Below are 25197 nucleotides of genomic sequence, written 5' to 3' on the forward strand. Positions count from 1 at the left end.
TAAGTATCACGTAGGCGTTTAAATCAGCTCGGTACTGTTTTCACGAGAAACCAATAGATAGTTAATTTGTTCGATCATCGATCATTTATAAATTTCTCCTCGATCCCTTTGATCTCTCGAAGACGATGTAACCGTATGTAGACTGAAACGAATCGCTTGTAGATCTTTGGGTAACGGATCTTTAAGCATTTTATTATAATGAAAATTGTCTTACAGATCGAAGTGATACGAAAACTTGCAACTTGTGCCCTCTATATAGACCGTTGCTCGTAGAGAAATTTTTAATACGGGTTGCAAATTTTTCTGGAGAGAGATTAATAAAGAAAATTTTATCAGTTTTTATATGGTTAAAGGAAGTTAGAAAGTTTTCGATGTTCGTAAAAAATAAGGCAAAGTTCTTTTGTTAATGGGCCATAAGATGGGCTGAGAATTAAAAAATATAAAAACTTAATATCCTCCGTTAAAAGCTTCGTAAAAAATACCGTCGATATTACAAAATAATTCAAAGGGTGGATTTATACGATTTTTAAACAAAAATATTTTTAAGGAGAGACAAGTTTGAATTTTTAAATTTGGAACGTTGTATTTAGATTCTGATTCAAATCCTCAGACTTTTAATTATACGTAACTTTATCTGAAATTCAGCAAGCTTTCGTTTTATTTTCACATCGTCAACTTCAAAAATCAAATCGAAGATAAAGTTGCCAATTACAGAACGAAATTTGATCGAACTTCAGAAACTTTTAATTAAATTCCCTCTCGGCAGGATATTTTTCTTTAAATTCGTTCCGTTGTCTTGGAATTCAAATTTTTAAATACAAAACATTTACGCGCAATTGAGAATTAGTTTGCAGCGTCAAATAGAGCGTAAGTGGAAGGCAAGTGGCTCAGGCGAGTCATGAATGCAGAACTTGTCGTTCTCCAAAACTTCGAATTAGAATAATGCCAGGCTGCGTCTCATTGTCGGGACTACCAAGTTGTGAGAACTTTCGAAGTGAAGAAAATTAACGTTCCGATAAATTGTTATCGCTTCGATAAAACTACCACCAGCTTTTACCATTAGAGGCTCTTTGATCGAACTAATAACAAGGGGATTCTACGATTTTCCTTATAAATTGTAACACATTTAGGAAAAAAAGCAACGCGATGCTAGAAACTTAGAAATATGCGAACGAATTTTCTCACAAATTTCTAGCAGAAATTTCAGAACATAACACAAGTATTCCATGTATAACACGATACTCTTACAATATGGATTCGTTTTAACACAGTTTGAGTATCCGGGAAATCCCCGCACAACATGGTTTTGCTTTAACACGGTTTGAGAACTGGGGAAAACTCCGTTACAAAAAGCCACGTAATGGGAATTTTTAAACGCCATTTGCTATTCTTCATTCGAGCAGGTGTGTTTGTTTGTGTTTTGTCCCAAATTTTCATACGAAATTTTGGAATATTGACGTTTTCGATTAATTTTTAGTTCGTGGAGTATTAAGCTTTTGCGCTCAAAAATTTTGTTCGCTAGCAAGTCAGAGCTTTCCTAACAAGAAATCGATGACATTCTTTATAACTAACATAAATGATGTTAACATGTGAAACTGTTAATTAATTATTGATTCTTTTAATAAACATACTTTTAATAAAATTTGATAAACACACCTTTTACGAGAAACAGTATATATTTGTTAATTTAATAATAAGAAGAATATTTTGTTAATTGTTGGAATATAATCTCCACTTTTACCTTAGTTTTTTATTTCGTATAACACGAATTTGCATAGCAAGGCATTTTTTCGGAACCTAACTATGAAACGTGTTATACGAGGGATACCTGTACAGACGAAACACGCTACAGTGATTACAAAAAGGAATTTCCTCTAAATTAAACATAATTAGCGTATAAAATCAAGAAACACGACGATGTAACGGCTATTTTCGAACAATTTGCAGCAAAGGGTTACTCGTAAAATATTAACGGGGGCTGTTTTGGAGCGAAACAGACCGGCAGCAAATATACGCTTTCGTGAAACTAAAGAGAATGTCGCGAGAGATTTTCTATTCAGTTGGTAATTAGAGCAACGACCGGATGAATGTTCGTCCAGGTACAAAGTCGATGGAACAGAGCCGGGTCATTCGAAGTAACGTCTTTATTCTTGCCTCGACAAACAACCCCGGCTGCGAGACACGCTGAAGGGATCAAGAGGTCACGATGGAAAGCTGGAAAGCAAGAGGAGGCACTTCAAACGAACCTGGATGCGATCAACCCGCCACCTTTGATCTACGCTCCGCTCTTCGATCGACTGTTTTTTAAAACCATTTTTACCTCTCGACGTTGTCGATAATCAAGCAAAGTGGAAATCGCTGGTTGTTCATTTTCCATTCCTTTATTGATTATACCGTATTTTGTATAAATACGATAAAAATTCTATTCTACCATATTTTGTAATAATAAACGTAATAGTAATAACTTTGTGATAAATAATTGTTGTTCTTTTTGTGTACGAAATATAAAATTCATTGGAGTTGTTGCTTTAAGAAATTCTTTGTTTGTAATTTATTATCACGTTCTGCTTTGAAGAGCGACGCTCGATTCTTTTACCTACTTTTTCTAAAGTCAGTCGTGCGTGTTCTCTTAATTTCAAGTATCTACCTTGTTTGCTTTCAAGATTTATAATAGTAATTTACACTGTACTCGTTCATTATATCGCATTATGTTACGAAGATTATGTTACGTTATGTAAAAGGAAGCTGTGGTTCTCAAATGGACTCGCATTAAAAGTACATAAATCCGTCGTTTATCGTATTTATATTTGCCTCGCGCGAGGAAAGCCAACTTCAATATTTACCTGTACAATATTTTTCGTCCGAAGCAAACAATGCTTCCTGAAACAGGGAAATTTGCGCGCACAGTCTACAAGACACGAAACGGACAGGTATCGTACTTTATCTGCCGCCTGCCAGCTATGGCTGCGAGACAAGTTGACAGAGAATGAAAGGATAATACAAGGCATCATGAATTTTAATTCTAGAATAGCAAACTCGATGAAATTTGAGTGAAACTTCTCAAAATTATCTTTTCTTATTCTTCTTTCAATTTATTATTTTTCCAAGTCACGTTCTTCCAATGTATTATTTTATTTTTACACCGTGGAAAACTAATCGTCCTTAAAACCCGTATTGTTGTAAATTACATTGCAATTGTTCCAAAACGAACGATCAGCAACAACGTTGAAAATTAAACAACAAATCAAAGCATCGTTTTCAAATGAAAAATAATTGGCAGATGCGCGAAACGTAAAGACACAGATGAAGAACAGAAATGTTCTCGTCGATAAAATTTTCTCTCGGGTCTCGATGCGTTCAGAGAATCGAATGAATTATAAAAGTCGATTCAAAAATAACAACTCACCTTTCTACATCACGGTCCAAAAGCGCCGGCGTGCTCGACGCTTTGATACGCCTCTGCGCCTTGCTCAGCCCAGGAATTCGTCTCCTCTCCTTTCCAGTGTATGCGTTCGATCGTTGATCGTGCAGCGGCTGCAACCGAAACATAATCGAAATCATTTTACACGCTGGCTCACGCATAATTACGCGGGGGACCCACTCTTTCTCCTTTGAATCAAAGCGTTAGATGCAATGTAACCCGGTGATAACCTCGTGCACGAGAAAGTTGCTCGGCCGTCGATCTATTCCCATGATTCGTCACGCACGAATGCTCTCGATTGCTCCTATCTAGACAGGCTTATCGAACCGAGCCTACCATCGAAGAATATTCGACGTCCGACATATATCTCGTTAGTGAATTATTTCGTAAGCACGCCGTGCTCAATGTTACGTCGACTCTGGGTCACTATGCCTCCATTCACGTTTCCACGCTGAGTCGTTAGTTCCTCTTCTTAAGAATGAATAATAGGATGCGATAATCAATAATAAATCGTATTGTGTGCTATTAATCGTTGGATGAGATAACTACGTTAATATCGGAATATTATCCGAACGAAGTTCGACTCCATCGATCGATTCTTTGTAATGGCCTAGGTAGAAAGTTTTAATTTTTACGTTAAAGATTCTCTAGTCATAGCGAGGAATTCTTTAAGTTGGTTAATTATAACGGTTACCGTTATCAGTCGATCACTTTACAATTCGTATTTTTTTACACCAAGCATTACAGTTGTATCCATCGTTTCAAAAAAATAATTACACTGCTTGTCAATAGATATTAGTATTATATTATCAATAGGATTATTGACAGACTATAACCAGCGAAGGATAGAAATCGGTATACTGATGGGATATTATTGACGAAGCTTAGTACTGACAAATTAACTGTTAGATCGGTAGAGGATGCTTGTATTAGCAAACGTCACAGTCGAAAATCTGCGTGTGCCAATGATGCGATTTCGTGGATTCACGGAAATGAAAAGGGTAAATGGCATAGCGCCGGGAAGCTCGTTTAGTATCTACGCGATCGTCCCCTGGCGGAAACGATGTTTTGCTGATTTAAGATCGAGTTGCTGCGCAACGACGTTTTACTTTGTTTTATTGTTTTAATAAAACGGTTAACCGTTTCATCGTTATGCATATGTCAGTTAATTATTGGTTTACGATGCACTAAAAAAGAAAGCTATAATTAGGCATATCCATGGTTTAAAGTGCTACCGTTTGATTTACGGTAGCGCAACAAGAAAGTTGGTAAAACCTTTAATGACACGTTATAAATTTAGTAGATTAACCGTAGGCTGCGGAATTAAACGTAGGAAACGTGATTTTTATCGTGGAATAGTTTTTACCGAGTAACACGTAAACCGTCGATTAAATATTTTTGTATGGAACTTGAGACAAATTGTTGCGTAATACTTAATACGAATCTTACATAAATTTTAATGATTTTAGTATTTTATAGCTCTAACAGGTTAGCACTCTTACTATGCGCCTATACATTTATATATCGTAGCGCAATCCATACATCATTGTCGACCGAGACTGCTCGAGTTCAATTTCAAAACACATAATTTCTGTTCTAGTCTCGTATCACATTCTTCGGTTAAAAACTAGTCTTTGTATTAGTAAGCAGGAACTTTCACTTTCCATATATGCATTATCTGTAAGACTAATATTGCCTCTATTCACAAATTTACGAACGTTTTTCAGCTTTACTATCGTCGTTTTATTTCGAACAGACATTAAATATTTTTCGTTAATTTACTTTAATAATCTATTACGTTTCGTTAAAATCGGTTTACACAGCTTGACGGGATTCTCACGTTAAACATAATGTTCTCCACAATGAAATATAGATGCTGAATCGTTCCACTTGATGGAATTACCAGTGTTCGGTGGAATACTACGAGGTAAAGGAACATCGATCGACGGTATGTCACCTTCCGGTTTCCTAAACGAGCTCGGACCACATTTCTGTTCACGGCGTCGTTTCTATAGCAAAAGAGAGGTCGAGAAGTCACTTGACTCGTCGAGAACAAGCATTGTTCGCGCTAACTGCACAACGAAAGGATTCATCCCCACCGAAATATCTCGATACCATTGTCTGGTCTTCTTAATTACAAATGGTTCCCGCTTCGCTCGATTCTACTTTCGTTTATTACTTTTTTTTATTCGCCACCTCTTTCGCGGACCATTCGTTCGTCGCTTTTTACTTCTCGCAAGGAATTTCGATATTAAATACATTTTTTCGCGTCCCATTCTCTCGTAATAAAGATGATTCGATTTTCTGATATTTTATTTATTATAAATGTATCGCTAAATTGGTCAAATTATCTAGGTCGACAAGTTCCCTTTTTGTTTCGCGAATTCTAATATTTTTAGACTACAAAACATAACGATGCAAGAAGAGTCCCAGTTCTGAAAACTGTACAGAGAGGAGAGAAAAGTCGGTTAATTGGATTGCTAGATGAACCAAGATCGAGCTATTCAGGTCGTCACTGAAGTAGTTCGTCCTAGGTCTAATATTCGGAAAAAACTGTCGCCTACAATAAAAAAACCGCAGTCACGTTTCTTAAGTTCTCTTCAACGTTCTAATTATATACGTACGTACATACGTACGTGCATACAATAAGCAACCGTGGCTAGGCGTTTCTAGTTTTCATAGAAGTCGATCGTAACGGGGCAATTTGAAAAGTTGCAAATTTTCCAATTAAGGTTCCGCACGATGCCAAGAATAGACACATTCTAATTCTTCTAAATAGTTACGTCAAAGAAACGCAGGAGAACGAAAGGTGAGAACCGCGAAAAATGTTTTACAGCGTTGAATATGCATAGGCCGTGCTAGCGTTCGTGCTAACCTTTAATTAAAACTTTTAATTAAGGTCGGCGCGAGAAGTTCGATAGCATCGAACTGCTTTCCTGTCGGTGCTGGGTTTCTTCGGCGTGCCTTTGGCGCCGAAACGAACGAGAAATAAAAGTTCGATCGGTACGATCGAATCGAAAGCAATTCAATCGCGTGTAACATCGTGGACGAAATGGTCTCCTCATGAAAATATTGCATTTTGTCTCCGACACCGTTTTCACGGAACAACCATTCAAATTCAAATTTGTAAACGTCCGGCCTGGCCAATTCGAATACAAAACGAGTCTGCCAGCCGGAAAATATGCGTTGACAGTGTTTGCTACTGTTGCGGGAAGCCACGATATATGATTCAAAATCGTGGCTAAAATCACTGACCTAAGTTTAAATTACATTTTCCGCTTCATTTCACCAAGTTAGTGAAAATGAAAAACGTCTTCTTGGTAAAAATATGGAAATCTTTATCGGCCATCATCGAGGCGTTTCATCGTCCTACCATAGTGTTCACTCGTACCACATGTTTAATACAATACATATTCAGTTCAATAAACATCGATTAAAAACTGATAAATTATGTCATCGTATATTAGCAAATATTGATGAATATTTTATACGTCACAATTTAATACGTCCCAAATTAACGGTTAATTTTGTCCAAAATGGAACAGTTATTCTAGATTTATTTCACCTTCAATATTTCCTATATTAAACACATATTCTTTTTTTATTTCCGTCTCTTCGTCCATTATAAATGACGAATTAAAATAGCAACTAACAGTCTGCAATTTGTGCAGACGACTTGATTCGCAGTCTGACAGAATTTTCAATGCGCATCAGACCTTAATTAACAGTATTCTGAGAGCATTTGCATGTTCTCAGTGCAGACTTTAACCTACATACACTTCGATCCTATCGTGCCCATGGTACCGATAATTGGAGGTTACCGAGGTCACTGCCGAATTATTCATCTGTACACGATTTTGGCGCAATGGAATGATCCGGACGAATTCTGATCTCTGCTTGATTAGGCATTCAGCTAACTTATTCTACCGGAAGAAATTCTGATTTAATAGGTAGGTATACGAGCCAATCGGCGCGCGTTTATTTGTCCGCAGAATCTGATTCCAATGCTTCTCGTTCGTTTTGTCGAAATCGAATAAAATTTAATAAAATCAGTGAGAAAAATTGATATGGTTTGTAATAGCTATCGAAGTTGTGTGCCAAATTTCGAAGAACGATAAGGAAAACGTTATCTATATAAGCTATATACGATTGACTTTTCGGTAAATAGAGAAAGTTGCTCGAAATCCTCGATGTCGATATTTCTGCAGATTCATTAAATAAACATCAATCACGAAGAAGTCGTGGAATAATACTAGAAGCGGTAACGTCACGAAATTATTTTCAAAGAAATATGTCAGACGCTTGATCAGTTAAACACGCGATTCGTAATTTCCTCCTCGGAAGCGTCTGATGATAGAAAGGTTGGATGAATAATGGTTTCACGCTTATGACGTCTCAGCCACGAACCTAAATGCACGCTGTCACAGGGATATATGTTATTTGTATAGGTATGGTACCGTTCGATCATTACCTTCGAATGTTCCAATGCTCTCGATAACCTACGTGCTCTTGACGTTCGGCTAACTTCTCTTAATTACTTTTATCTTCCAACCACGATTCTGTCGCTTGTTTTTGACGGAACTTAATTTAAATTGTCTCGGTTATTTAATATTTCTGATTTGACATATTTTGATATATTTGTAAATATAAAAAAAAAAAAAAACCGTCAATTTATAGAGAGGAAGAGAACATGTGTTAGGACCTGTAATCGGCGCATAGGATAATTAAACACACGCGTGGGTATATAAATAACTATAATCAAAATAATATGGCAAAGATAAAGTTTCCACTTGAGCAAAAATTCACATTAACTTGGTCAAATGTGTCTGCGTCTTTTTAGCAATTGCAAGGAAGAAAGTCTAGGTTTGAGTATTCCAGTCTTAAAGAGAGACCGCAATTACGGTTTGCGTATGATTCATAAAGAAAATATAGTCAGGGGAGAGTAAATCTTATTAAATCGCGCGATGTTTCCCACGACCGACTTCTTCTTTCCTTACTTAGAAAAAAGCTACGACTCGTCCCAATTCCTAGAATCGTATCCTGTAACAGGGTTGAAGCTTTTAGTATATTGGATAGCTTAGCCAGTGATAAAATCATTCGAACGAATGTTCTTCTAATTATTTTCACTTTTATGATGTACATTCACGCATATACACGTTTACACAAAGTTGCGTTGGCTATTAATTAAAACAGAAGAAGAAGAAAAAGCGTATCGTCGACGCAGGCGTTTCGCATGAAAGATCAGAAGACAGAATTTCATTAACTCCTTCAATTACACCTACGTTCGAATTAGAGCGTGTTAATATATACCGATTACATATTGCATTCTAACTGTACGTGTAGCGGCGTATCGTTTCTTGCTACGACATGCATCATTCACACCAACGACATCGCATACCTGCACGTTAACATTACCGGTAACAATGTCGTGTCGAATTGACTGTATCTACCAAGTTTATGCACAGATCACTGTCATATCACAGGACAGGTATTTAGCTGACAATTAGATGTAACCGTGGACATCGCCTTTGTAAACTGCGTCGCAGATTCCATCAGATTATCTCAATGATTATCTTAATTTCAAGGGAATATTCTAATTCACGATTTTACATAGTTTGTATGTTTATCGAAATCTATCGTCTCCTATTTATATCGGAAGATGTCTTCTCATGGTCTAACAACAAATTAAATAAATTACATCTTTAAAACTATTCACCTTTCTACGTTCCTCTTTTAATAACTATCAAAAGTATCGTTCTGCGATTCTACATAATCCTGTACTTTTATATCTACATCAAAAATATTTTATCCTCTCGTCTAGCATTAAAGAGAACAAAAAGCTAATATCTTTAAGACCACTCTCATTTTCATAGCGCATGCTAAATTTTTAATAAGTATTAAAAGCATCGTTCTATGATTTTACATGTTTTATCTGTCTCTTCAATTCTATATTCTGACATTCATATTAAATAGTATTTTCTTCTCGGCTAATATAGAACACAACAAGAAGAAGCTACCACGAAGAAGAAGCAACAAGGTACCACAGTATCATATTCACGATTTTACATAGTTTGTATGTTTATCGAAATCTATCGTCTCCTATTTATATCGGAAGATGTCTTCTCATGGTCTAACAACAAATTAAATAAATTACATCTTTAAAACTATTCACCTTTCTACATTCCTCTTTTAATAACTATCAAAAGTATCGTTCTGCGATTCTACATAATCCTGTACTTTTATATCTACATCAAAAATATTTTATCCTCTCGTCTAGCATTAAAGAGAACAAAAAGCTAATATCTTTAAGACCACTCTCATTTTCATAGCACATGCTAAATTTTTAATAAGTATTAAAAGCATCGTTCTATGATTTTACATGTTTTATCTGTCTCTCCAATTCTATATTCTGACATTCATATTAAATAGTATTTTCTTCTCGGCTAATATAGAACACAACAAGAAGAAGCTACCACGAAGAAGAAGCAACAAGGTACCACAGTATCATAAATCACTTTCAGAAAACCACCGCCTACGCTTTCCTCTCTAAAAAGTATTAAAAGCGCAGCAACTTATCGATTTTGTTCCTCCTCCTCCATACCCCCCATCGCCACGTTTCTTTTCGTTCAAGCAATTTGACCTTCTCGTGGACGGAAAGTTCTACGCGTCACCCTGAGCGTCCCGGATAGCACGTAGAAAAAAGTATCGATCATGGTGGCGCGTGACATATTGTCCCGGAAGGTGGGTGAGTCGCTTTAAAGTCGTGCCACGATGTCGTGTTACGTCCTTGATCCATTGTGGCTCGCGTCCGACGGAATACGGAAGAAAAGCTCGAACAGGCGACAGAACGACGGGATTTGGTTTGCGATCGGAGATTCTCGTTGGAAGGTTTCGGTCTACGGGGACGCGCGCCGCTCGAATGATCGAGATCCGGAGGATCCAGCAAACCCGCTTTTCGAGCCTGGATATCGACGCGAACATGCCGCATTCCGGATTCGTGCCGCGAGATCGTGGAATTCCCTCGCGAAGATGCAAATCTTAGACACGTTATCGTGGCCGTGACACGACTTCCCGTAGGAGAAGTGGAGGAGCGAGCCTCGCAACGTCTGCTTCGCCGCGCTTTGTCCGTTTCCATCCACCTTCGGGTTCTCAGCAATTCGAAAGGACTACACGCGTATCAAGAAATAAAAGTAGCCACGACGACTTTATTATTGCGCGCGTTCACTGCCGATCGAACCGCATTGAAAAGCTTTCTATCGGATTTCTTGTAATCGCGCACGAGGATCGGTGTTGGAAAGGCATTAGAAGGGGGATGGAAGTACTTTCGATGGTTTAACCAAGCCATTCGTCAACGACAGCAGGCGTGTATAGTCTACACATAGCGAGCAGACTATGTAACGAGAATAAACACGTAGTCGGTTGAGTGTAGTTTAAAGTAAGTACCTATATCTTAACAAGGATTGAATAATATTTGACTATCACGATTAGCATATCTATTGCAGCTAATAGAGACAAAAGACGACAGCTACATGTACTTAATGTCATGAAATTCACAGGATTTTGAGGAAGGATGTTAGTGAATCCCTTTCTCTAAAATCTTATGATCTCTATTTTTGATGAAACTTTGCAATTCGATGTAAATAGACTATGAATTTCAAATTGCACGCAGGTTCGAATAAATTGTTAATATATTATGATATTATTAGTGTTTTCTTATGTGAATTCTATTTTTTCATGCTGTTATTACGCACACAATTTTTTCAATTTTGAAACTAATCTAGTAACTCTCCTAAGAGTTTTGAACGAGGATGCGTAAGTATCATTAAATACGAATGAGAAAATTAGGTTTTGACGTATCAGCATATCAGTCGAATGTATTGAACGAAAATTATCGGAGTTATTCTTCTATGAAATCGTTACATTACCTAGTACGACTGTTTTTGAACATCCAATGCCGTGTTTCACACAAAATCTACACGCTATTTTTATTTCGTGCCGTTGGAAAGTTCTGGCGAGAAATTACGATGAAAGTGCGTCCTGTTAAGAGGGCTGATCCTCTCCAGGAGCTGCAAGCAAACGCTTTTAGCTGTGAAAGCGTATGAAACGTTATAAAAGCTACGCGAAAACCGTCTTTTCTACGAGTTTCTTGTACAAACTTAACAACAGAGCTCTAGCTGCGTTGATTCGGGTCAGCTTAATTAAACCTCGAAACGTTTTGCCTCGACTAACTGTCGTATTGTTGTAAGTTTGCGAATTTATCTGTAAAGGACGTACGAGCACCGCAACCAGAACTGTTTCTCGTGATAATTTATCACGTAGCCCGTAGTGATATTAATTGAGATCGTTATGCGTTCTGTCGCTAGCGTTTCACCGACTTTCGTTCTATTCTCGAAATATTATGCTAAGTAGGGATTTAGTGCTATAATATTATACACGAGAGAGCAACCCAGCTTTCCTCGTTGGGTACGATTGAGAAAATCAGTGATAATTTCAGAAGACTAGGGGAACTCTTGGAAACCTTTTATCGATCGTGCTCCGGGACGCTATAAGACGGCTGAAAAGTTCAAGAGAGTCGCTCGGAAGTTCTCTTGGGAAAGAAAGTTGCGAGAGCCTTCCGGTGAATCGACCACGAAACTTTTAGAAGAAGAGAAACGCGGCTACGCTGTTCCTCGAATGTTAAAAACATCTGAAAGCATTTTTCCATCACCTCGTTTTTACTTTTTCTTAAATTTTAAGATATCGTTGGGGAATGGAAATTGGTCGATGATTGATAAGGAATCGCACGCCGATTGGTGTAGGTTCTAGAAGTCGGTATAATGGAACGATAGATCGTATTATAATAAAAAAACGATTCAATTTCCGGAGGGATTCGGATACTCACGGAAACAGGAGCTGTGTGAGGCGTGGCTGCTTCCTGTGCGTGGTGAAGTCGACTGGGGCTGGGGCTCGACCTTTGGGAATTCTGGCCACGTTGCCAGGATCCTCCTTTGTTATTGCTGAAATCAAATTAAACGATCAATTTTTATCGTGTTATCGTAGGAAAAATCTTTTTGCTCGTTTGACGAACAATCTTCGGACGAAAAAAAAAAAAAAAAAAAATGAACGCGCATAATCTTGACAAGCGAACAGCTGGAATGTACGTACGGATTCCAAGGTGATTCACGTTTACGCAAGACCTTTGACACCGTGTCGCAGAGTGCCGAGACTTTCACATTGACAAGGGGTAAAAATGAACGCCGGAAAGCGATTAGATCTCATAATAAATTATTATAGGGCAAGACTTGTCATCGTGGTCAGGTAGTGGGTAATAAATTACGCGGCTGAGGGTCTCTGCGCGTGATTTACACGTTCGCTCGTCGATAATCGCCCTTCGGATATGTCGATATATTGCACCCGACAATGATCTATGAGAGGGTGATCTACGATCGTACGATCAAATCCATAGATCCTCTTGTTTGTCAATCGTTGAACGCATCAACGCTCGGAACTTTGTTAGCTGTTTCACCGGAGAAAATTCTCTCTGATTTATAAACTCGTTATCGTCAATGTTTTCTATGATCGTTGTAGTAGTGGCCGTGTATTTCCTGACGAAAGTATCACTTGGGGAGACTTATAAGAGCTAGTGCGTCGTGCAATGAATATATACATAGCACTTGGAATTATATACTCAAAGCCCTCCTTTGTTCCCCTTTCATAAATTAGAAACTCGTCATCAATTCCTCTATAAACGGATCGTTCGACGAGCTTAAGGAAGAAGACGCGTTTGTTGTTTCTAAACCGACAGGTTTCATCCGAACCACTCCCAGGCTACGAGAAAGGATTCGCCACGTCCGCATTTCAACCGACAACCACGTAGAAAGTGGGATAAATCGATGCGCTTCTGTTGGTATCTCGTGATCCTTCGCCTTCAGATGAAAACGACTCGCCTGTCAGTCAAGCGAGAGACTCAAGAACGTGGAAACCGTGTAAAAATTCGTTTTGCCAGCATGAAAATCATGTCTTAACGTGACACTCGAGTCGTTCGGGTGCACGTCGCGTCGTTCGAACGCACGTCACTGGAACACCGTTGCGCCTTTCGCCGGCTGACGACCAGATCGTTCGTTCTGTCGTCTGTCGAACGAACCGTCGTCTGTCGAACGAACCGTCGTTTATTGTACGGTGATATCCTCACGCCGATAATGACGTATTAGGTCAGAGTGAAAGCATCGTGGGAAATGATTTGCGCGGTCGCGTGCCCTCGTGAACAGGAAGCGTTCGACAGCCAGGTAAGATCACGCTACGGTATTAGGTGGGACGATTAACGCCATTAATGTCCGACTTTATGAGCTTTCCCAGAAGGAGTGTCGATGAGAGCATTGAAGCCAGATTTCACACAGAAACCTTGTTATCTGTCGAATTTTTCCACGTTGGTCGTGGCAATTTGTACGAGGTGTACGTGGGATAGATTCTAAGTAAGAGAAGAACGCGTGATGTTGGCTGTGTGATTTATTTAACGGCGTAACAGAGTGCTCGAACGTCGAATGTGTGGCTGAGTACCAACCATCTATAGTTAATATTTACCGGTAGCACCGGAGGGAAACAGAAAGGAGAGAAAATCCTGCCTCTCGTTTCGGAAATTGAGACATCGAGACATTGCTTGTGGTGAATCATACGCTAGCGCTCATGCGGATATTAGCAACCGTCGCGGCAACTCGCCGCGAGTATTTCTCGCACCGCGCCTTGGCTAATCTCGTCGTTATCTAGAGTTTCGTAATCATCGAGCACGACATACGTGTACGGAGAACGAGGCCGGAATATTAGCTGGTTTTCGCGTGGAAAGTGTAAGGAACTCGGTCAATATTTCCAAGGCTGATGGGAACGAAACCATTTCCGTGCCATCTCGAAACGAAACCTTTACAGAGTCCCTGGATAAATATCTGCTGGAAACTACACGCGTTTGTACTTATAATTATCTCGATTGTTTAACGCTTCGACATTGCGACGCGAGAATCTTTCCGTTGACACGCTTTGGTTTTTTAGTTAAACTCTTGGAAATGGTATTGCGTGCTTTGTGGTTTCGTGTACGTTGAATTTTCAACATTGAAAATGGCTATCTTTTACGAATATTGTTTAAATATTGATCTAAACGCTATTTTTGCGAAGCGGAGCCAATTACAATTTAAATTGTGGTATTTCGTAAGTGACGAATTAACGGGGTAATACTAATAGCCTTTGCTGATGCAGGACAAAGTACATAGATGTGTAATTTAGCGTACGTAACTTATTTCGTTGTTTACCTTTCCTTCTAATCTAAATATGCTAAACATACGATACGATTATCGTCGAAGTTAAGTAGCACGTAAAACACATTTTAGCGGAGTTCGATAAGAAAAATGTATTTTTTCTCAAGGACGATATTTTACGATCGAGGTGCTCACTTTATCGCATGCTAAAATTCGCAATTATGCAATCACGTTTTTATTACGATCGCAATTAGTACAAATTCGTCCGTCAAGGGACGTAATTCGATATTTCACGGTGGTATCGAAAAGATGAAATTTGTTTGATAAAGACTGTTGATCCAGACAGGTACATGCGACAGTTTCGTGAAAGCTCTCAAAACATTTTCACTCTGTAACAAGTTACAGCCGAATTGGATAACTCTGATTTGTGCAAACGAAATCTCAGTTTGGCGTTGCCTAGGATATCCAAATATGTTATTCCCTTTCTGTAAAACTCGTATCTCTGTCATAACAACGTTTTACCCTTGCTACCTCGTTCGTTACCCGTTACTTCAACTGCGTACGTAATTTTAAGAGACGGTCCGGCGAATATAAAAACGAACATAAGCCTCCTCAACGTAGAAATGCAGACGGATAAATAAATGTATACAAATCAAAGCAAATAAAATTCCGAGACTCTAATTGATTACCATATCGTCAACGAGATCCACGACAAAAGGTAAAAAGAAGAAGATTGAATTATGGAAAACGTAATCAAGAATCGAATCGGAACACATCCTGTATTTATTCGAGCGTTCGTTCCTCCTGGAGAGAAACGGGGTGTAAAATACGAAAAGCCGACTAAAAGGGTGATCAGGACGAAGGGTTAAGAACGACTGTTAAGAGAGAAATTTATTCGACGCTTATATCGGTGCTTTCCGACTCGTTTCGCGTCGTTTTTTCTTTCTTTCCTTTCCTTTCTTTTTCTTTTTTTTTTTTTTTTGTGGACGATCGACTTTCCGACACAGCGCACAGATAAATCGATGCACCCTGGCCAAATAAACAATCGTATTTATCGCCCTAAGTTCACGTGGGTGTGCTGTTACAGGCCGCAAGAACCGGTCGTAAAATCTTACCGGTTTCGCAATACAGCTTCCCTCGTACAACTGCAACGCACTAACGCACCTATATACGTGAGTACGTAGCTGCGCTTTTTATCTTTACCGCTCTGGACGTGTCCTAGCCATGATTCGAATCGATTCAAAACTACCCCTTACGCCGAGCTGCGTAAAAATGTTTGTTACCGTTACTGTCTCGCTCTGACAGAGGAATTCGCTACGATTTATAGCCGATAGTACCGTGAAATCGATAATTGCCAAGCTTGGTAGTCGTCCGCTATGAAAATTTGTAATATCTCATGACGAAGCGTGGATGATAGACAAGCGAGAAATCACAGTAACGCCGAGTTTGCGTAAGGAAAGGAGCAGCATCAGCATCTTTGTCGAACTAGACCAGCTTATTCACTGGATGACTGGTGTAGGGCTAACTGAAGGTGAAAGAATCCTGACAAGTACATTGTTGATTTTCTGATTTCAATGATAATAATGATTTAAAAAAGGAGTATTCTAATATGACATTTGCACATAGCGGAAAGTAATTGAAAAATGTAAGTTTTGTAATTTAACCTAAAATAGCATTTTTATTATTATCATTATTATTATTATTCACGGGTATAAAGTATTAAGAATCAATATTTTAATATTACGACAAGTAATATTTTTAAAATTATGCAGAGGTTGGGAAACACATTTTTCGTTTCAAAAGCAGACAGTTTTGGCAACGCGAGATTGATTGACGACATATCGAATATTAAAACTGCTCTTCTGTGAAAAATGGAAAATCTTATCTGTTATTCTCGTGTTCTCTTCGATACGAGACTAAAGCTGTTGTTGCTTTTTTTGTTAGTTGAAATCTGCGTACTAGAGGTTATATTTAAATAGCAGAAAAAAGTTAAAAATGCAAACTTCAAAATTTATAACCGACAAAGATCAACAATAATATTTCAACCATCGAGACAAGACCAACACTTGTAAATACGCGTTGTTTAAAAAAAAAACGGGAGGTCAAAAAACACTTCTACAGCGGGTTCGATTCATTTTAGAGTGCAGCAGACATTTATAACGTGAATCAAGCGTAAAAAATTCTGGCTGAAAATAACGGAGGTTTTCGCCAAACTCGATTTTCGAGAAAAATATTTGTGTGAATTTTCGAAAAATGCAAAAGTTACAAATAAACCCATACCATAACAAACTTTACACCATATCCGACTTATTTCTCCTATGAGAAATTCTTCTCTGTTTGCAACGTATTTTCTGCTCTCACTTTTGCTCGTGTTTCACGTATCGAAACTGTTTCGATTCCATTCCTGTGCGGTGTACCGGCATGTTCAATTAAGCAGATTGCACGTAATAATTGCGAAACGTATAACCTAATTCGCAGTGTGCAGGATATTCCGCAGAGCTCGCTTTTCCACTTTCAAGGTACACGGCAACGCGATCATTGAAACGAAATTACGCCGCTTATTAATACATTTTTCTCGGTATCGTGGTAAATTTGTAGGTAATGCGCCACCTTGAGAAACTCCATTGACGTAACGCAATTTAATATATATGTTTTCAATAACGGATCATACTTTCTAAACACTCTTTCGTACGATAGGCATTCCACACACGGTTAGTCAGTTTTTACTTTGGTAATGCGTGCGGAATAAAGTGTTCGAGATCACGGTTCGAAAAGTAGAACACTACGTGAGCCAGCTAATTAAATTTGAAAAGCAACACAGTGGATAGTTTAACATCGTAACGCGCGTAATCTGTAAATTCCTAACAGCATCGACATTCGTTTTACGAGCGAATTGAATTTGCTCTGGGTATAAATTTAATATTAATGTGCAATACAGGTAGCTTAATGAGTCATGAAGGAACATAGTAATCGATGCACGGGCGACATCGTCGGTCGGAAAAGTTGAAGAGATCAAAAGTAACGAAGAGTCGTGCATCACGGAGCGAAAAGTTTTATTGCCAGCTCGGATTCGGATGTATAAATCTCTGACAACCATAAATCAGCGAACGGTAGTGTGCAAAAGACAGAGATGGAAGCGCGTTTCTTTTTGCTCGTCGCTCATCGAAGTCGCAAAAAATTAGATTCGATGGTAAGAAGATATCAGCGAATTTCCACGTCGTACACGCTAACGACAAAATAAATTTCCTCGGTTCTAGAAATTTTTATACGGCAGATCGCTATCACCAACGTACGCGTCGTTTCTTGGAGATATTGAGACATTAGGACGCGAGGAGTGGTTTTCTGATTGCGAGCCCGCGACGTTGGTAAATTTTCACCGTTGGAAAGTTACGATAATGGCAACTTTCGAATTATGATATTGCGATTCCGGGTAACTTTCGTATCGCGAAAATTACGATATCAACAAATCACTGGTTCGCGGAGCTACGGTGTATCGACAAATTACTCGGTCGGGGATCACGATACCAACAAATTTCCACGTCGTCAGGTCGCGATAGTGACAAATTTCAGACCGTGAGAGCAAGCGATATCGACGATTTTCGGGTCGTGGGATCGCGGTTACGAAACTGCAAATTTATCGTTGGATTAAAGACCCAAGGGATGTAATACACTTTCGTGATTGCGGTGCAAAGTGGTGCTTCGATTGAATTTTTCCTGTTTCGTTAAGGGGAACTCGGAACTTTCCTCGGGGATACGAAGTTTTTCGAACATATAGCGGAACCTATGATCGTCACGACCACGTGTCGACCAAGTCGTGGCAAGGATGCCATGTCCCACGAACTATGCGTTCTCGTGAAAGCCGATACAACCCTACTCGCTACACGACTATCGAATTTCAATTTACGATATCATCGTTTAATTATTACGATCCGTTGGTAATATATATCTTACGTTATATGTCTTCCTTCTGATCTATTACCTTAAAACGTAGCCTTTTCCATCGGGGTTTCAAACACGTTCGTTTAAACGCATCGATCTTCGCTTTCTGGTATAGAAGAGAATTTTTCAGCCAACGAGAGATTGTGTGCGCGCCCTGTTGATGTAGGGAAGTTACAAAGAGAAGAGGAATTCAGGTGATCTGTCGTTTACGAAGGTTTTTCGCCGTGCTTTCTCGAGCTCTCGATCCATTTAATGGTCCGCCAACAGGATATAAGTTTGCTGTTTTTTTCAGAGATAAAGCAAACGACATTTATTTCTGACTTCGTTGCTGATGAAATACACCGTGAAAATGGTAACGGGAATGAATCGGAAATGACGTCAAAGGGTGACCAGAAAAATAACAAGCATAACAAAAAGTATAAGTACGATATAAAGTACTTATGCGCGTTTATGTAAATACAACTCACGTGCAGATACCTTTCTACGATAGAACATTTAGTTACACCGAGTGTAAGATGTGAAACGTTTGGTCGAAAAACAGCTGCCGAAAAGCGTTCGAGGAATTCCGTCTGGATCGTCACAAAAAGCGAACGCATTGACAAGCGACTCAAACGATATATAATAGAACCGATGCGTCGAGAAGAGAAGATCGGAACAGCCGTAAATCGCTCGTGATGCATTTCCGCGTGCAAAGTGCTATCCTATTTGCCAATTCATATTCATGACGGCGTGCTTTCAATAATATCCGAATAATCTTGACGTTGGAATCGGACTCTATGCACGAACAATGGCACTTAACGAATATTTGCCATTTCACGCTTAGCCTTTGCATATGCAAGCGCCGGCGCAGCTATTTTTATTTCGAGGGTTAATCACGAGAAAGCGAACGTTCTGTCGTTAACGTTCTATTCTACTATTTTGTATGCCTCAAGCTGAGCAAACCGAAAGTATGTAAATTACTTTCGGTACCACGCGCTTGATTAAGCGATCGGGCAACTGATAAAATGCTAGAAATCCATTTGATGGTGTTTAAATTAAAATTAGTAACTAATGACTGTGCATTTGTAACGTTTGCGTAAGTCGTAACTTTTCATTTCATTTTCACAAATAATCACGAAATCGAGAATTTTTTACTAAATGTTAACAAACATTCTGACTATATGCAAATACAGGCAACACGATTCTTCGAGCGGAAGAAAAAAATAAAAGCTGGAATGGTTCCAAAATCGAGGAAAAAAAATACAGCAGGTCGTTGCAATTCTACCTGGAATCGCGTCTAGCAGTTTGTTATCCCAGTTTTTTTTCTCTCTCTCTCTCTTTTTTCATTCCCCAGAAAACAGACAGACCGTGAAATAAACTTTCCGTGGTAATCTTCAAACTATTGACACGTTTGCGAACAAGCGTTCCCCGTGAACAAGGAAAGTTCTCCGGTGTTCGGATATCGATGTCGCGAACGAAACGTAAAAGCATTCGTGAAATTAAAATAAAAAGAGGAAAGGAATCAGCCGCGGAAAGTAACTTCGAATATAAGGAAAAGAAACTCCGTTCGAAACGAGAAAATGAAAATAGTAGAAGAAGGAAAGACGTTGGCGGACGACAATCGATCCGAAAACTTTTTCTCCGATTCGGGAACGAAAATACCGGATCCATTGAGAACGACACATCTCACGCGCTCATCTCTTCAAATTCGTGGTCTCGACGAACTTCGTAACGATTTTACCGGATTAAGTTCCCTCTGCTAAGAGGATTAACAGTTTAAATCAGTCGTTGAACCGTGTTCAACGGCAATTCGTGTCACAGTGCGGCAAACTTGTATTCTTTCCGTGAAATCTCCGTGAGGACGCCGACTTTTGGGCACGTTCCACGCCATTTTAAGAAACTTCAGCTAAGACCCCCTCGTTTGACCATTTCCATGGAGATTACGACAGGGGGATAATGTTTATGCCTTTTATACTTATCCATTTAAATTGCTCGTGGTTGACATAAATTTACCAGCGAATCGTTAATTATTAACTGCGATTTATGATTGGTCAACCGATTGATTAAAACGATGGTAAAATTACTAAATTTCAAACGTCACTTATTATAGCGTTATTATAGCGACTCGTTATGGGTAATGAATGTTCGTAATTTTCAGTTTGATGTATTTCTCACTGCTTCTGATATTTGATACCGTATATTACGCAATGAAGAATTATCAATTTTATTAAATATTTCATATTCTATTTCGTCCCGAATTACGAGAGTTTCATGCTTCGTTTAAAGGACCGTGAAAAATGTAGCTCCGTTACTCACGGTGGTTTCGAATAAGTACACCGGCGGAACCAAACGCGCATAAAAATGATATGCTGCTCCAATTCGTTCCACGAGAAATCGTTCGTTCGATTCACACAGCCGCTGGCTCATTTCTTTCGTGGAAAACACGTTAGATCAAGTTCGAATCAATTCTGTAGACTTTTATTCTCGGTGATATCCGAAAGCGAATTCATCGATTCGCCTATAAACTTCATAGTAACGTTTGATGTCGACTCAAATGGATTCATTCGATTCGAAGATGATATTCTTGTCGTAGCACAGGTGGTAGAATTTTAAATTGCTTTGCGATGAAAATAGTGATCCATGAATTGTTTAAAGCGTGCCAAATACTTATTTATCGTAAGATATTCTAAACTGGAAAACTATCTATATCTATGATGTATATTAGAGGCAGAACAAAGCAATTTTTATATTTTCGAAAAATCCCCAATGTTCCAATTCTTACTCCTATGTTAGAAAAATAACATGTTAAGATTTAAATCAGTTGCAATTTGAATTAAAGTGGCCGTATAGTAAAAATTTGCCTGCAACAAGGATGCAGCAAATAATTTTTATTCTCGAAATATTTCCAATATTCTGATTATTGTGTCTGCAGATAGATAACAATTTTGGATGGCTGCGATTTGAATCGAAATTACTATCTTATCCACGGCGCTGGATGATCTTAGGGCGTCGTGAACATCCAAGAAGAAAGAATTCCAAGGAAAATTCTTGATATCGCGTCACTACCGACTGTAGAAGATGAGAAGAGAACGAGACCACTCTCTCCTTGTGCGCTTTATTTTCTTTCCACGGTGGAAGGTCATTGTCAGTGAATAAAAGGGAAACGGCTGCGAAGCAATCAAGGCGGCCATATAAATGGTAGCAGGAAGGAAGGAAAGGCAGGCTCGAAGGAATAATGAAAAAGAAAGTAAGAGGCAAGAAGAGAACCGACGGTCGACTGAATTCCAACGTCGTCGTTCCTAGTAGAATGGCGATGCGTAGGACAAGGTGGTTTTTCTAAGGCTACGTTCACACGGAACGGAACCTCCTTGTACCGTAGCGGTCGTTCTCATAGTTCTCAAAAAGGTCTCGAGTGTGGTTATAGTGTTGCCTTTCTTTTTATAATAATGTCGCGTCGGAGTTGCCTCGCTAGATGCCTCAATTTTATTCTTGTTTTACTTCACCATTAAACGTTATTAATACTTTTCGGTGGAACGTCGTTAGAGAAATTGTCGAAGGGAGACTTTTGACACCATAAGTTTAAATATTTGTTCTTAAAGCTTCGTTAAGAAAGAGTCTATTCGAAACGTTGCTACGTATGTTGGACAAAGCTGAATTTTAAAGTGGGGCTGAAGCGTCAAAATGTCTCACAGGGACGATAAAGTGTACCTGATTTTCATTCGGCCGTTTCTCATCCATGCCACGAGCTTTTATACGTAAGCTCGATTTGTAAGTTAAGTCAAATTGAAGTTACTGCTTTTCACGAGTTAAATGGAACAAATCCGTTCAGTTGGAAAGGATTTAGATCGCAAAGAGATACGTCGGATCAGAGGTTTCCAACCTGCCTCTTTCTTCCCTTTTTTTTTTCTCTTCCGCTTTCCACCACATCGCGGTACCGTTATTCAAATTGGGCTAGAGCAAATCGCCGAGAAAATTGCGTTAAATTTAAACTCGATCGAATCGAATTTACAAATCAACCTACGTAGAATTTTTGAGAGCCATTTTTTTGGCAAAAATTTCGCAAAATCTCGCTGTAGACGGTTAGTGCGTATGTTTTTGTCTGTCGCGTGTTTAAATGGAAACAATAGATTACGCGGTCGAATCGATAAAACAATGGGTCAGGGACTTGGAGCGAAAAGTGAACGATGTTTCAACAGAAAAACCTTTTCGACGAGCAAAGCGGTTCGTCTGAAAAGTAACCTAACGCTTCGTTGGTCGCGTTTGAAGGTTTCTCCTTTCTTTATTTCTCTGTTTTATTGTTTCGTCATGTTTCTTAATTATCGACCTGTTATGCGTCTCGAGATTGGTTGAGAATTGCTGTATTGAAGGGTGACACAGAAGCGCACTTGTTTCTCCTTTACAACTACAGGCATTAATCTCAATTCTTTGACCTCGACCTCGATGCAGACGATTTCAAGCAGCTAAAGAGGTCGGATGGTAGCTGCGGGGTTCAAATTATTCTCCATAGATTGAAATCCCTTTCTTTGCGGATCAACGATGTGCCAGAAGGAACAATCGCAAAGCCATCGAGGAAAGTTCATCGATGAGATAAACAGCTGCGAGCCTCGTGGATATTTGAATTCTTTGCTCCTGTTGGTATTCATACCACGGAATTCGAGCTTACAGTATTGCTGCACTATCACGGAAATAATTGAAGAAATAACTCGAGACATGAGATCCTCGATACAGTCTTAAGGATGTTCGTAGTTGACGACACGATGCCTTCGATTATCAGGTCAGGAGATTTCAATAATGGAGAACTTCGAGTCGTGAAATGCCGATATCGACCTCTATCTGACACAGAATTCGACACTCATAACCACTGGATCGTGGAATCACTATATCAACAATTCCTGGGTCGTGAGATCGCGACTCTGACAGGTTTCAGGTCGTCATATATAAATCATGATATATAAAAAGAAACGTCCTGAATTTCAAGTTTTCGGATTGTTACATACGTAACCGGCTGTCTAATGGAATCCATGTCACGAGCCGTCGATATAGCTAACTCGTAAGTTGTGGAAGTCGATATTGTCAGCGAAGGATTGCACGAAACTCTGTCATCCACTATTTAAAGTCCTTGTACTAGATTTCGAGCCTGCGATCCAAATAGTATCAAGGTTCTACGAAAATTTCGTCAATATCGAACGATGCCCTTCGAAAGAAAACTACACCAATTTACCTATACTCTCCGACGGTATCGTGATTCCACGATTTCCATCAAATTTCCAATTTTGTCTGTTCACAGCTACAAGTTATCTATCGCACGAAGGAACCAATCTTTCGGTCGAAGCTGTTCGCAATTAAAAACAACACGAACGGCCATTATTGGCTTCAAACGAACGCTAGCGAACAACGAATAATAATGACCGATACGTGACTGACATGCTTTCGAGCCTGGATGCACGTTGGCTAGACTATTACGAAGGGAAGCGGAATACTAAGAGAAGAATCAATGGTTAAACCATGCGAGACGTACACGCGCGTACAATTTATCCGAACGATGCGGTCCTTTTCGTTGAATACAAACGAGGAACGAAGGTAGGTGGCACGCGCCCTGGACTTCTCTTCGCGATTACGCCAACGAAATCGTTTATACGTTCTGGCTCTTTTATCATACCGATCTCCAATGTGTGTATACCGGCACGTATGTCTTCGAATCGGTTCCATCGTGTCGGTTATTTCTCTCGTTCGGCCAGGAAAATGCCGTCCACTATAAATACATGCGTCGATGCAAAGATGTAATACGAACCACAAGGAAACTTTTATCCTCGCCTTTCTTCAGGATCCAAACCTGTATCGGAGTAATCGTTTCAATCTATCTCTCCGCTGACTTCAATGCATACGAAAGAAGAGGGTGTGCGATCGTGAACGACGTTCAAACCCGAACATCGGGAGCGCGTTCTTTCGAAGGAAATTGTCTACTTCTTATATTATGGACGTGCTGTTTTCTTTCATATAGGTACAATGATATTCGAGCGTGACTGCGATCGTTTGAACGATCGATACCGATACCGACATCGATATTGGCGCAATCGCGTGACTCCATGTCTGACATTAAATTAATTACAAGACAATCGATTATTTTCTTCGATGCAAGAGTAAGAGAAGAACGGACAGGACACAATGTTATGCGTCCAGCACGGTTGCGTGTAAGCATGTCGTATCGGCAGGCAGCTGCTGTCCAACTACCGACAGCGCATCTCTCTGGACCGGTTTCTGCAACGCGGAGAACCACAAGGAACCACGCATAAAGAGAGGCGGCGTTTATCGGCTATCAAGATTTATGCTAATTTCACGATACCCCCCTGTACAGCAGGCAATGATGCATTGCGCGTCTGTTTCGCGACAACGGAATCTCGCGATCACCACGGGGAACGTGGCAATTTAGCCAGGGCCACGTTCGCTTCGGAGAAGTTTATCATTTTGGATGGTGTAGAGATTTAAGGACCGTGTAATTACCGACACTGTTTCTTTCTTTTTTGATTCGAGTCGATACAGCTTGGAAATCTTATGGGATCTGTCAAATACACGCGATGATAATAAGAAGTTTCAAGATGGGGTGGGAATATTTACTCAGCACGAGGTATATTGCAC

At 39.4% G+C, this 25197-nt stretch overlaps 1 protein-coding gene across 6 annotated transcripts in view; it reads right to left on the reverse strand.

The window, feature by feature from the left end:
• The window catches only part of Rhogef3 (Rho guanine nucleotide exchange factor 3), a 133484-nt gene that overhangs the window by 14581 nt on the left and 93706 nt on the right, over nucleotides 1-25197 (reverse strand). For all 6 annotated transcript variants that reach the window (XM_072008340.1, XM_072008351.1, XM_072008360.1 and 3 more), the window contains 2 exons: nucleotides 12303-12417; nucleotides 3407-3534 (listed from right to left, as the gene is read on the reverse strand). In XM_072008340.1, the coding sequence (XP_071864441.1) occupies nucleotides 3407-3534; nucleotides 12303-12417 (243 nt within the window). The remainder of the gene's footprint in view (nucleotides 1-3406; nucleotides 3535-12302; nucleotides 12418-25197) is intronic.

Source organism: Bombus fervidus, chromosome 1 (genome assembly GCF_041682495.2).
Source record: "Bombus fervidus isolate BK054 chromosome 1, iyBomFerv1, whole genome shotgun sequence".
Classification (NCBI taxonomy): Eukaryota; Metazoa; Arthropoda; class Insecta; order Hymenoptera; family Apidae; genus Bombus; species Bombus fervidus.